The following is a 13,722-nucleotide window of genomic DNA, read 5'->3' as shown; positions in this document are numbered from 1 at the left end:
GGTTTACTAAACCTTGTGTGTGGGTCGTTCAGCTTGTCAGAGAGGCGATGGGTTTACTAAACCTTGTGTGTGGGTCGTTCTGCTTGTCAGAGAGGCGATGGGTTTACTAAACCTTGTGGGTGGGTCGTTCTGCTTGTCAGAGAGACGATGGGTTTACTAAACCTTGTGGGTGGGTCGTTCTGCTTGTCAGAGAGACGATGGGTTTACTAAACCTTGTGGGTGGGTCGTTCAGCTTGTCAGAGAGGCGATGGGTTTACTAAACCTTGTGTGTGGGTCGTTCAGCTTGTCAGAGAGGCGATGGGTTTACTAAACCTTGTGTGTGGGTCGTTCTGCTTGTCAGAGAGGCGATGGGTTTACTAAACCTTGTGGGTGGGTCGTTCTGCTTGTGAGACACAGAGGTGATGGGTTTACTAAGCAGAAGATCTATGTCTTAGAATAGGTCCCCAGATGACTTAATGGATCAGGTGGTCAGACTCAGTGACTTTGTTGAAGACCTTCATGGACAGGACAGGACAGGACAGGACAACAGGGCAGGGCAGGGCAGGGCAGGGCAGGGCAGGGCAGGGCAGGGCAGGGCAGGGCAGGGCAGGGCAGGGCAGGGCGTCATTGTGGAGCTAATGTAACCACAGCCATAACACTACGACTGTCGCAAGTCAGTGTGAAGCTGATGTTACCATGGGCATAGCAGTACGACTGTGTGGAGCCCAGGTGAATGTTTCCGGTGCTCAAGAAAATGTTTTTAACCAATGAGTATTTGCTCATGTGTTATCATTTACAAAGAGTATTGATCCAATCTGGTGGGTATTTTTAAACCACTGAGTTGACATTTTTTTAATAATTCAGCTTAAAATGATGTTTCAGATAACTTCTAATTTTCATCTGTTCATGTGCTGCCCAATATATGTCAGATGTCGCATAAGCTCACAACAGCGACACGTGTCAGCTGCAATACTTTTGTGCATTCATGTATAGATAATGCCTGCATGCGATCAGTAAATACGATGAGTAAAGATATGCGGGTACGGAACCTGAAAAGCTACGATGGGTAATCTCGCACTGTATTGTTATACTATTGGGTTAAATCTTTCATGCGTATTTGTATGATTTATTACATGTATTTTACAAAAATGCACAGTTTATCAAGAGCTCTGGTTACAGTGTGTGGTCTAGCTGATTCTGTTTCATTGTACCCCATTGCATGGAATTATTGCTATCAGCTTTGCCCGGCCGATGTGATTATTTACAGGCTGTCGTGATTAGATCCGGATATTGGTGATTGTGGGTAGAATAACATTACCTCTCACACTCAGGCGGTACCTATGAGGAGGCCTGAGTGGTGAGTATCTGCTTCAGTCAGCTGTAAATACCACAGCAAACTGATAATGGTTCCCGAAACCTTTCAATGTCTGGGTAACACTGGTATGGTAATCAGACATGTGATTGAACGTGTCTGGGTTAGGCAGACAAATAGGGATGTGTGTTAGAATATCATAGATAGATTTATGCTCTTCCCAGAATCCCTAGGCAGGGTTTTCCCTTGACTTACAAAAGTAGGGGTTCAGGAGACACCCAATAATTAATTTTAAGGGTCCTTACAGGCAATATGAGGGTCCTGTAAAGAAAGGACTGAGTGAGTGAGTGAATGTGGTTTTACACTGCTTTTAGCAATAACCCAGCAATATCACGGTGGGGGACACCAGAAATGGGCTTCACACATTGTACCCATGTCGGGAATCGAACCCGGATTTTCAGCATGACGAGCTAACCGACCGCCCCTGTAAAGAAAGGAAATACTGTAGTGTACTGTACATTTTGATAATTACTTGAGAGCCTGGAATGAATCAATGATCATGTGGACAGTGGTCATGATTGATGGATGAAATAAGGCACGCAGGATATATTTTTTTCTGCGTCAGTTCTATATATCTCTGCATTCTGGATGCACATTTGTGTAAGACCCTGCCTAGGTACTTTTTTAAGTATTTCATATCAATGTCATTTATTCTCTTAATACAACAATTCAGACATTGGAATTCATTAAAGTATATCAAGTATACTACCACACAAAGATGACTGAAATCAGACATGATATCAATATCTTTTGGCACATGTCAAACTCAAAGGTCAAGGTCACAAGATAGAAACATTTTTTTATTTGTAGTAGCATTTTCTCAAGAATAGTTCACGCCGTGGTATAACTGGAATAATGTTAAAAGCAGCGTTAAACCCAACTCACTCACTCACTCACTCACTCACTCACTCACTCACTCACTCACTCAAACTAAACCAAAGGATCAAGGTCAGCATTCAGGGCTTTGTGAAACTGTGTATTGTGTAAACTGTGTATGTATGTAGTTGTGTGTTTATGGTAGAATCCAGCCACATCTAATGTTGGTCAGATGTCAAAGGTTAAGGTCATCTCTCAGGTCGTTATGAAACATTGTTGTATCATTCACTGATATTTACTGTTGCACTTTCACTTGTTCAGTCCGGATATTTGGCTTAAGGTCAAGGTCTGAAAGTAATGGTTTGGACCGGTTCAAAGGACATGGTGATATTTTATGACATTAAAAGCCTTTGGGAAACTGTGATGTGGGCTGGGCACTTACAATATTAATTCACTCGGGACAGACAGCGGTAGAAACTAACAGTTTTAGTCCACTTGTTCTTATAATGATAACATGTAGCAAAACCCTTACAAAAGGCAAAGTTCTACTATTCCTTATGATACCTTAACTATTGGGCAGTTTGGCAATTTGGACTAGTGCCAATTTCTAACGTTGACAGATAATTCGTAATTCCTCCGTAAAATCGTAGATTGTTAGTTATTGTCTAAAAGTGTTGTTTCCCTGACAAAAGGGGAGGCCGCCTCTGTGGTCTAGTGGATAGAGTGTCTGCCCGGGGAGCTGAAGGTCAGTGGTTCGATCCATGTCCGCGTCATGGCAAAAGACATTAAAAAAGATGGTATTTCTTGTTACCCTGCCTGTTGCTTGGGATTAAGGGAATAAAACAAGGACTGGTTGGCTTGGAAGCTGAATACTTATAATAATATTTCAGTGGGGTGTCCATATTAAACTGTGGCACGGTATCTCACTTATTATTGAGACACTCCAAATCTGCATCATATCTCATGTAAGGTCTGACAGGTTTTTTTATTCCCTTGTTAACAGATTTTCTTGTTAAAATCCTGAACAGTAGGTGATGAAAACAATTCAGAAGACATTTCAGATTATTTTTCATGCTCTTTGAAAAGTTATCTTACTATTTTACAGCGATAGAACATTTTAAGACTACTAGTTCTTTTAATGATAACGTATACTATAGCAGAACCCTTAAAAAGGGCAAATTTTGACTAGTCCTCAAGATACCTTAACTATTGGGCAGTTTGGCAAGGACTACAGGACTAGTGTCAATTTCTAACACTGTTTTGCCTAGTCTGCAGTGTGAGTATAGCTTGTCTCACCATTAAACCTGTTGCAGTTACTCACAGGTGCAGTTCTTTTGTTTGCAGTCAGTGGAATAAATATATCAAGCTTTTAGGCTGATTTTTCTCTCTGCTGTTCTTTATGCTAGGGTCAGCAGAATGTGACGCCAATAGTTAAAAAATGTCTGGATTATATTGAGGTATTGTATAGCTTGTTGTGCATGTTTTGTGAGGAATTTTCAACAACCAATGTTAACCCTGTGTGTATATACTACTTAAATGAATTTAAGGACCACCGATTCTTTCATATTTCTACAGATAATCTGTCATGACAGATTAACCATAGCATGGCAGATGAACTAAAGTAATATCAGGGATAATTCTAGGGTGGGTCCTTGTGCTTTTAGCCCCTAAATTTGAAAAAAGGCCTACATTTTCAAATACAATGGGGCATTTTAACATTGTGCTGTATGGGCGTACCTCTGGAATATTTAAGGGCGGTCGGGTAGCTTAGTGATTAAAGCTTTCGCTCGTCACGTAGAAGACCTGGGTTCAATTCCCGACATGGGTACAATGTGTGAAGCCCATTTCTGGTGTCCCCCGCCGTGATATTGCTGGAATATTGCTAAAAGCGGCGTAAAACCATACTCACTCACTCACTCTGGAATATTTTGAAAAATTCACATAAGGACTCATGTCAGAAAATTGCTAGAGTCAGCCCTGTAATATGAAGTATTTGGATGGTCCTAACTTCATTGAGTGGTGTATTATTGTCACAATTTGTATCAGGGAAAAGGTAATGCAAAGAATCAACATGATAATTCATTCCAAGTCATTGAATCAGATGAAGGCAGACTCTTCAACATGTCAGTGCTGTGTTTACTTTGAAAAGCCTAGACCTTGTCATGACCGCCGTCATATAGCTGGAACCAACCAACCTTGTCATGAAGGTCTAGCTTCACTTCAACACAGAGGATTGTATAAAATACACAAGGAAGTAATGTCTCTTGCTCTTTTTGCAGTCTTCAACTTCAGATCAAGTTTTTTGTAACCTTTTAAATCGTCTTCTACGAATAACAACTAAACGGTTTTTTTATTTTGTTTTAGTTTCCTGCTGCCCCAGTTTCTGTGGTTTTTTTTAAAGAATGGAAATCTACATATTTCCGCCATCTCCATCGATATTCGTTTTTGAGATTTGGTACAAAAATAAACTTGGGAAGAATATTTATTGCTACACTGCATGTGGAACAGTTTGTGGAAGGTTTCTGGCCCCAGACAGCATGTTGATACAAGCCTTGTGTCAGACAGGGTGGATCCAGGAATTGTAATGGTGGTGTCAAAGTTGATTAAAAGTCAAATGACAGTGTGACAACAAAAGTTGGCAGAAATGTGTCTTGATTAATAAATATATCAATGAATTACAATTTGAAAACTTAAATTGGAACAATATTTGTAATAAAATTTTCAGTACAACACAGGATGTCAAACTGCGATGGTTTCAATACAAAATTACCCACAGAATTCTCACCACTAATACTTTTCTGTATTTACTCAATTATGCTCAGAACGATTTGTGCTCGTTCTGTCACAATGAAAAGGAAACAATTACTCACTTGTTTTGGGAATGTGATGTAATAAAACAATTTTGGGATGAAGTGTCATTGTGGATCGACCAGTGCTTTCATGTTTATAATATGACATTTTGTGCAGAATTGATACTTTTTGGAGTTAAAGAGAACATAAAAACAGATAAAGTGTTTGATTTACTTTTACTAATTGCAAAATACTATATTTATAGATGCAAATTCCAAAATACAAAACCTTATTCTCATGTTCATAAAAAGGAAGCTTTTTCACGATACAACATTGACAAAGATATTGCTTTCAAGACAGGTAATCAACAGAAATTCTATGGTGCTTGGATGCTGTATCATCAACTTTTCAAAAATGAGGAGCAGCTTTCAATTTAATTTTAATTTTGTACTTAAGATTTTAATGTTTGAGACCATGTACTTTCCTAAACTGCAATATGATATATAAACAACAGTGAATGTGTGAGTGAGAAGTATGTTATTTTCTGTAAAAAAAACCAACAAAGTAAGATGTACTGATATGTTGTGCTTTATGTCACGGGCTTTCTGCTACCCTGGGTGGAAGCCCATTTATGTAACAGGTGCGTCTTTCTAAAAACAATAAAATAAAAAAAATAAGAAAATAAAAAAAATAAATATATCAATGATTATCGTTACCCATTTTGGGGGATGGTGCATGGACATCTGTGATCTGCTATGGATTCACTGTGAGAGTGTCACAGAGACAGTTGGGTTTAAAGCTGCATTAAACAGTATTTCAGTAATGCCACAGCATGTCAGCTTGATGTAGGGAGAGCCTGAAGTGATGCCCCCTTGCATGAAACCGATGAACACGGATGTGGCGTGACAAACCTAGAAATATGATCAGACAAATCTCAGATTCGAACCCACGATCATAGGTTTGTGGCACGCCTAAGGGACACAACTCTGTGCAGAGAATTTTTTGGGGCCTTAGGTGACGTGCCCACCAAATGCCTGTGAATCACTGAGAATGATTTTCTGAGTGACACTTTGGACTTGACATAAATGGGGACTGTGTATGAAATATTATTCATGATCAACAGGAACACATCTCAAGAGTCATGTATCATGGTATAGGCATGGTGTGTTACAACTTGTAGGATCAAAATCTCATCCTTCATCCCTATAAGATTTACAGAGTCCCTCATAACAAACGTCCTTGTTGTCTAGACAGTTTACTGGTACAGGTATTACCTTGACCTACAAAACTAGAGGACCCCCAGTTCCTAATTTCAAGGGTCCTGTAAGCTAAATTAATTACTTTAAGTAAAGGAACTTTAGGTCTCTTGTCAAGAATATGGTACAATTAAATATTATAGTGCATCCTTAGGGACGCAATATGTATTTTTTTTCGGCGACCATTTTATGCATGTGAGTGTACAGGATGCACTTTTCTGCGTCCATTTTATACATTAAGTGTACTGGCGCACGTTTCTGAGTCCATTTATGCATTTGAGTGTACTAGACACACATTTCTGCGTCCATTTATACATGTGAGTGAATTGGACACACATTTCTGCATCGCTTAAAACCAAGCAGGTAGATCCAGAGGAGGCACAAGAGCTGTGAAAACCCAAATCCCCACCACTTGATCACCTCCCTCTCTCTCACTCTCCCTACCCTCCCTGTCTTAGCGTCCTGGTTCTTCCTCTGAAGTGTATTGATGGTCCTCCTCACACCATTAACACAGTCCTGCTGGCTTCAACAATGGCTGTCAACAGAGTCAATTGAGAGTTAATGATGTGGTAAATTGATGCAATTACTTGGGAATACTCTTGTCACTCTTGCTTGTAATTGTCTTTGTTCAGGGGTAGAAACTATGTTACTAGGGTCATGGGTGGCCCAGTTGTGTGAAGCCCTGGAATGCATTATGCAGAGTTGTTTCCCTTAGTCAGTCAAGGATCTGCTGACCTTTGGTTTGAATCGGACAAAAGAACTAATTACGATCCTTGGTTTGTGAGCACCTTGGTGTGTCATTGCGCCTAATGGTCGAACACCAGTATACTAATCACCATTGCTCCTCCTGTATTGTCTGATGAAACACTTGAGGAGTCAAAGGGGTGGAATAATTCTTTTGTGATTGCATTTTATTTTCCTTTGTTGTTTTGTTAATACTAGTGATATGTGTTTCTCTGTGCTTTAGGTTACACACAACAAAATGTTTTCCTACTTACTTCTACAGTAATGATATATATTTTTTAAAGAAATAAATCGGCGTTCAACAGCCATTGTCATGTACGCGTATGCACAGTCTTGCCTTTTAAGCTGTAATAAAAACACAATTGTGGCTAGCTTAGCCAGCTCTTTTTCCCAGTACAGGAATCTAAACACACCTGCCCCAGTTCTGCATCAAATATGTCACCAGCTTGGAAATATCTGTGGTCACATTCAGCATAACTCATCATGCTATGGTCTCTGACAGCACAAAATAATGGTCAGTCTTAATTACTGGGTGGATGTACATATAAAAAATCTTACACAATATCATCCAATCACAGCTGCCAGGATTCTCACTGCACACTCTATCATCTCTATGAAAGCTTGGGCGGTCGGGTAGCCTAGTGGTTAAAGCGTTCACTCGTCACGCCGAAGACCCGGGTTCGATTCCCGACATGGGTACAATGTGTGAAGCCCATTTCTGGTGTCCCCCGCCGTGATATTGCTGGAATATTGTTAAAAGCGGCGTAAAACCAAACTCACTCACTCACTCACTCACTCACTCACTCACTCACTCACTCACTCACTCACTATGAAAGCTGCTGTCCGAACAACAGATTCTGAGTTGGTGTAGTAGAACCTGTAACTCAAATGACTATTACAGGAAGAGTTACCTCCCTGTATGATAACAAACCCAAGCTCCTTCCAAGCGCGTGACACCTTCGTTACACTCTCGGTAACATCGCTGCCACCAGTGGGTGCGGCCATTACAAGAATCTTGAAATTTGCCCTCTAACCCCAAATGTAGTAACGTTTTTACTTTTGTTTATGTCTTTGGGAATGCCATCATAGTTCATTTTAAAAAGGTTTACAACTGACCATGTTTTCCAGATGGATTTACTTTTTTGTTTGTATAATCAGATTGGTTTGAGATTGCAGACTAACGGAAAATCACTTAACGTCCCCCTTACATTCTGACTATACCAATCACATGATAATGATAGTTGGAATGAAATAGAAATTCAAATTGACAAACAAAGAAAATAATTTATTCAGGGTAATAGTATTCGGCGTATTTAACTACCCCCCACTAGGCCTGGGACAAGTCCAAGTTTACTACCCGGGTACCCACCCCCTATTACCTGACCCTACCCGGGTACCCGCTGTAGGTCTCAAGAGATAGGTACGAATTGTCAGATTGGGAAAGGTTTGACCATAGCCCTGGCAAAATGTATTTAGATACACGTATAAAATGATCTGGTCATGCATACACTGAAGTTTACAGCATGAAGTTTTATCTTTATTCAAGCATTAAAACGTCAGAAGGAATGGGTGCATAGTCAGAAAGAAATGGGAACATTAGTTACTTCTAGTGTAACCATAGTTTTTGATAATTTTTGTCATTAAACAATATATCACATGACTAACAGGGTTAGAAACTAACAGTTTTTGTCCACTAGTCCTTATAATGTTAACGTATAGCAAAACCCTTAAAAAGGAGCAATTTCCATTAGTCCATAGGATACCTTTCTTATTGGTCAGTTTGGTAAGGACTACACAACTTAGTGCCAATTTCTAACGCTGACTAACCATGGGTCTGGGTAGACCTGTGGGTACCCGTGTCCTTCTCAGCACCCCACCCGAGTTACAGAGTTGCCCTCCCCCCACCCTCCCATCCCCAATATTAATCAAGGAATTCAGGGAATGTAGAGTGTAATTACATTAGATGTATGGCATGTTGAAGGTATAAATCAAGGCGTGTAATTACTTCAGACTTTATCATTGCATAAGGACATCTAGCTCAGTGTACTCAATGGAAGAGTGGCAGTTACAGGTTGGATTGATCACCAGTGACAACATGGTATGGCTGATTAAATTCTTTATTCAGAATTTGTTCATCCGTGCTATCTTGTCAGTAGTTATCCTACAGAAGGTAACCACACTCTTTATAGAAAAATTAATTTCACAGGTATTTGGGTCTGCCTGGGAATGGGTGTGGTTGGGACTGTCAGGGCAGTTAAGGGGGCACGGGTGGCCCAGTTGTCTAAGGCGCTGCGATTCGCGAGTTGCGTCCCTTGGGCATGCCAGAAACCTATGATTGTGAGTTCAAACCCCGGTTCGCCCCGATTATGTTTTTAGGTTTGTCAGCACCATACCCGTGCTCATGGGTTTCACCGAAGTGGCAAACGTCTAAGACCTGCATCACTTCGGGCTTTCCTCCCATATTAAGCTGACACGCCGTAATATAACTGGAATACTGTTAAAAGTGGCGTTAAAATCAATTCACTCACTCAGGGCAGTTTAGGGGTACCAGGCATGAAAGTGGGAGACCCAGGTCGACCACTATGACCTGATATTTATTTTTTTATATTTTTTTTGTTTTTGCTGTTTAATGTCACACCCAGCACATCATAAGCATCGATCTATACAATTGGGATATGATGACATGCATCAACCAAATCAGCAAGCCTGACCACCCTATCCCTGTCGGGTAGCCTAGTGGTTAAAGCGTTCGCTCGTCACGCCGAAGACCCGAGTTCGATTCCCGACATGGGTACAATGTGTGAAGCCCATTTCTGGTGTCCCCCGCCATGATACTGCTGGAATATTGCTAAAAGCGGCGTAAAACCATACTCACTCACTCACTCAATCCCTTTAGTCGCCTCTTATGTCAAGCATGGGTTGCTGAAGACCACTTCTAACAAGGATTAATTCATGGATCTCTGTGACCAGAAGCATGGGACTTATTAACATAATTCATGCATATTCATGAACTGAACCATCATTTGAGGCTTCAAAGGGTGGTTTGGTCCATGAATATATGCATGAACTTGCTAAAAAGCCTGTGCCTACAATGATGTCATAACAATGTGCAAGCTCTAAAGCCAAATGTCAATTATATGTGCTATTATTGTGATTTCCTTGTTCAGTCGTCCGAACCTTTACTGTATTTCTTATCAGAATAGATGTATAATGTAGATTTAATGTGCATTTTTAGACTAAATTAGACAAACGATTCAAACAGACGTAGTCAGGGCTCACAACATATCGTTGTCATCCTTTCCCAACTTTCATGAGTATTGTTCCCTCTGTGTTATGTCTTGTTTGTGAGTTTTAATGATGGTTTGAATATGTATAATTAAAAAGTAATTGCTGCAAATGTATGACATGTTTTAGTACAGACTTATTTACCATGGGGTATCTGAGTGCATAAACTGGTGTCTCGTCATGCCAAAAAGTCTAGTTCAATTCTCAGTGAATCCCCTTTTTTGTGTCCATTGGTCGTGATGTAGCCATCACTATTTATGCTGTTTGACCATGATGACTCCAAGCTGTTCCCTTGAAAATGAAACCACATAAAATCTGTATAATAATCATAATAACAATGCTTTGTTGGTTCATCGTTTGTGTCTGTTTCATTTCAGGGCGGATATTGAAGGCACGTACGCCAAGGGGTTGGCAAGAATTGGCATTAAGCTAGCTAAGGCTGCCGGCACTGGGTTGGGGTAAGTGTGTTGTACTTGAACCTGGTTGAAATGGTGAAGACGTTTGAAAAACAATATTTTTTTTAAAATCCGTATTTGTGAACCTGAATTATTTGAGTTTCAAGCTAAAGACATTATGTAACAAATATATGGAGACAAGGTCAGGTTATTGAGCTCATGTCCTGTTGCTAAACAAGAAAAAGTGGAAAGAAATTATTTCAAAACCTGACCTTGAAAGAAAAGTTTCAGGAAATAACTTGCTGTGAACAAAATCTCAAAAGCGTATACAACACTAAATATGTGTCTATATATTTTACACTTTTTACAAAAGAGCTCACTGTCTCAGCTAAGATTTCCGTCGTAAGAAAGATGACGTTGCACCTCTTTTGTGATCTACTAGCCAGACCTTGAAGCATAATGTTTTGTACATTTTAGTGTTATCATATGTACTCTAGTAGTTAAGCTTTCTATGCCGAATGTTTTTAGTCACAAGCTTTAGACTAAAGTACTCATGGAAATGAAAAAAACCCTGTTTTGCTAGATTTAATAATCGACACAAAGCATTACGTAGATGTAAATACGAAATAACAAAACAACTGGAAAAGTACAAGTCTGGATTTGCTAGTCTTATCTCAGTGCTCAATACAAAATGTACTTTACAGTAGGTAATTTGTAGGCACTTTCAACATTAAAAAGTAAAACTAAGTCCAAATTGACATGGTAGAAACAGGCTATAGGCATTATGAAAATAAACCGGGAAAAAAGTTATCAAAACAACAATAAAAATAATTGCTATGTTTATGTACATAATAATAATGACATGTAAGTTGTTGTTTGAGAAGGGAATATGTTACTTTTACGTTCTGATATTTTGACGATGATTCACTATCCCACAATAAATCACCTCACCACTGACACATCACATGCACAGGGGTTTCAAGCACCTGTTTTCACTTGTCGTCATGGACATTCACCTTGATATACTAACACCTGGTTATGCTCAGTTTCACAATAGTCTGTTTTGTTCATATTTTTACACACTTTAACGTGTAAAAAAGATATAAAAACCTTTGATACGCTGTATTTGTGCCAAGGTCCAATTAGTACTAATTGAGTTGTTTGAATATTTATATATTTTGTATATTAACTGCATTTATTTAAAATCTGAGATCGAAACAAAGTTGTTTCTTTTCATTTCCGTGAGTACTTTAGTTGCTAAAGTGGCAGACTGCCTTTGATTCACAGAGCTCGGTCACTTTAGTGGTCACTCGCTGTGACAATTACTGTACTCATTATTTTATATGATGATGTTAGAACTTTTACGAGCAGCTGTGTTGGAGCCAATTTCCTACCTGGGAATAACTTTATTTTGTCCGTGTCCGTGCCTGACAGGTGTGTAGAACCCACAGCATCTGTCTCCATCATCTAATATCAACACTGTTATTTCAGGAGTTTATCTGAAGGATGGAAGACAGCAGCAGCGGCCATGGAACAGGAGGCGGAGTTACATAAGTATGAAGCTTCCAAACTGTTGGTTTCCCAGATAGCATACTGCATGTGTCTCTGTTTCTGGGGCCATATTTTGCCCAGTCAAGGCGTGGGTTTGAATCTGGTCCGCCTTGATTATGTTTTTTTTTTGTCAGCACCTTTCCCGTGCTCGTCGGTTTCACCAATGTGGTCAACGTCTGAGACATGGACCACTTCAGGCTTTCCTCCCACATTAAGTTGACACACTGTGATGTAACTGGAATACTGTTAAAACAAGTGTTAAAACCTATCTCACTCACTCACTCACTGTTACAGGGGTTGTATCACCCTTATTGATTGACGTATGAGAAGGAAATATGTGATAGAATTGTGTATAGTGCCTGTCTGTTTGAATAACCATAAATGTCACACTTTAGCAAGTCTAGTTTTTGTCTAAAGTCTTTCAGATTAGTAGGGCTACCATTTAAGCTCCAAGTGTACTGCAGTCATGTGACATGACATAGAGACGTCATTCTGTATTCTCTTCTTCTGAATTATTCATGCCTAATAATATGATGCGTCTTTAGTTCCCAATGTTCCCAAACATCATTCTACATCAAATGTACTGAGGGTTAAATTCTGTACCAACTGACAGTTAATAACAATTATTTCAAACAAGCTTTCATTTCCATTACAGAAATTTAGCTGCTGGATTGCTGGAAGAAATAAGTAAACCCCTGAAATCTGTTGTAGAAACACAAAATAAAGCAAGGAAGCCGGTAAGACAGGAGACCCTTTTCTTTATTTGTAAACTTTATCTCATACGAGAAATTATCTGAAGTTAGTTTCCTTGAAGATCCTGGTAAAAATTAATATGCATGTCGTAAGCTGTGACTAATGGTGGGCCAGGCTTGCTGACTTGGTTGATGCATGTCATCGTATCCCAATTGAGTAGATTGATAATCATGGTGTCAATCATTGGTTGATGCATGTCATCATATCCCAATTGTGTAGATCGATAATCATGGTGTCAATCATTGGTTGATGCATGTCATCGTATCCCAACTGAGTAGAACAATAATCATGGTGTCAATCATTGGTTGATGCATGTCATCGTATCCCAACTGAGTAGATCGATTATCATGGTGTCAATCATTGTTTGATGCATGTCATCGTATGCCAATTGTGTAGATCGATAATCATGGTGTCAATTATTGGTTGATGCATGTCATCGTATCCCAATTAAGTAGATCGATAATCATGCTGTCAATCATTGGTTGATTCATGTCATCATATCCCAAATGAGTAGATCGATAATCATGGTGTCAATCATTGTTTGATGCATGTCAACATATCCCAAATGAGTAGATCGATAATCATTGTGTCAATCACTGGTTGATGCATGTCAGCATATCCCAATTGAGTAAATCGATAATCATGGTGTCAATCATTGGTTCATGCATGTCATTGTATCCCAATTGAGTAGATCGATAATCATGGTGTCAATCATTGGTTGATGCATGTCATCATATCCCAATTGAGTAAATCGATAATCATGGTGTCAATCATTGGTTGA

At 39.4% G+C, this 13,722-nt stretch overlaps 1 protein-coding gene across 3 annotated transcripts in view; it reads left to right on the top strand.

Annotated features, from left to right (window-relative positions):
* Nucleotides 1-13,722, top strand: part of LOC139464948 (nostrin-like) — a 93,089-nt gene that overhangs the window by 66,109 nt on the left and 13,258 nt on the right. For all 3 annotated transcript variants that reach the window (XM_071246578.1, XM_071246576.1, XM_071246577.1), the window contains 3 exons: nt 10,620-10,700; nt 12,129-12,191; nt 12,844-12,925. In XM_071246578.1, coding sequence (XP_071102679.1) covers nt 10,620-10,700; nt 12,129-12,191; nt 12,844-12,925 — 226 coding nt within the window. The remainder of the gene's footprint in view (nt 1-10,619; nt 10,701-12,128; nt 12,192-12,843; nt 12,926-13,722) is intronic.

Source organism: Haliotis cracherodii, unplaced genomic scaffold (assembly GCF_022045235.1).
Source record: "Haliotis cracherodii isolate W230 unplaced genomic scaffold, xgHalCrac1.p SCAF_17, whole genome shotgun sequence".
NCBI lineage: Eukaryota > Metazoa > Mollusca > Gastropoda > Lepetellida > Haliotidae > Haliotis > Haliotis cracherodii.
Note: the sequence above shows the minus strand (reverse complement) of the source record. Positions and strands in the feature narration are given on the sequence as shown.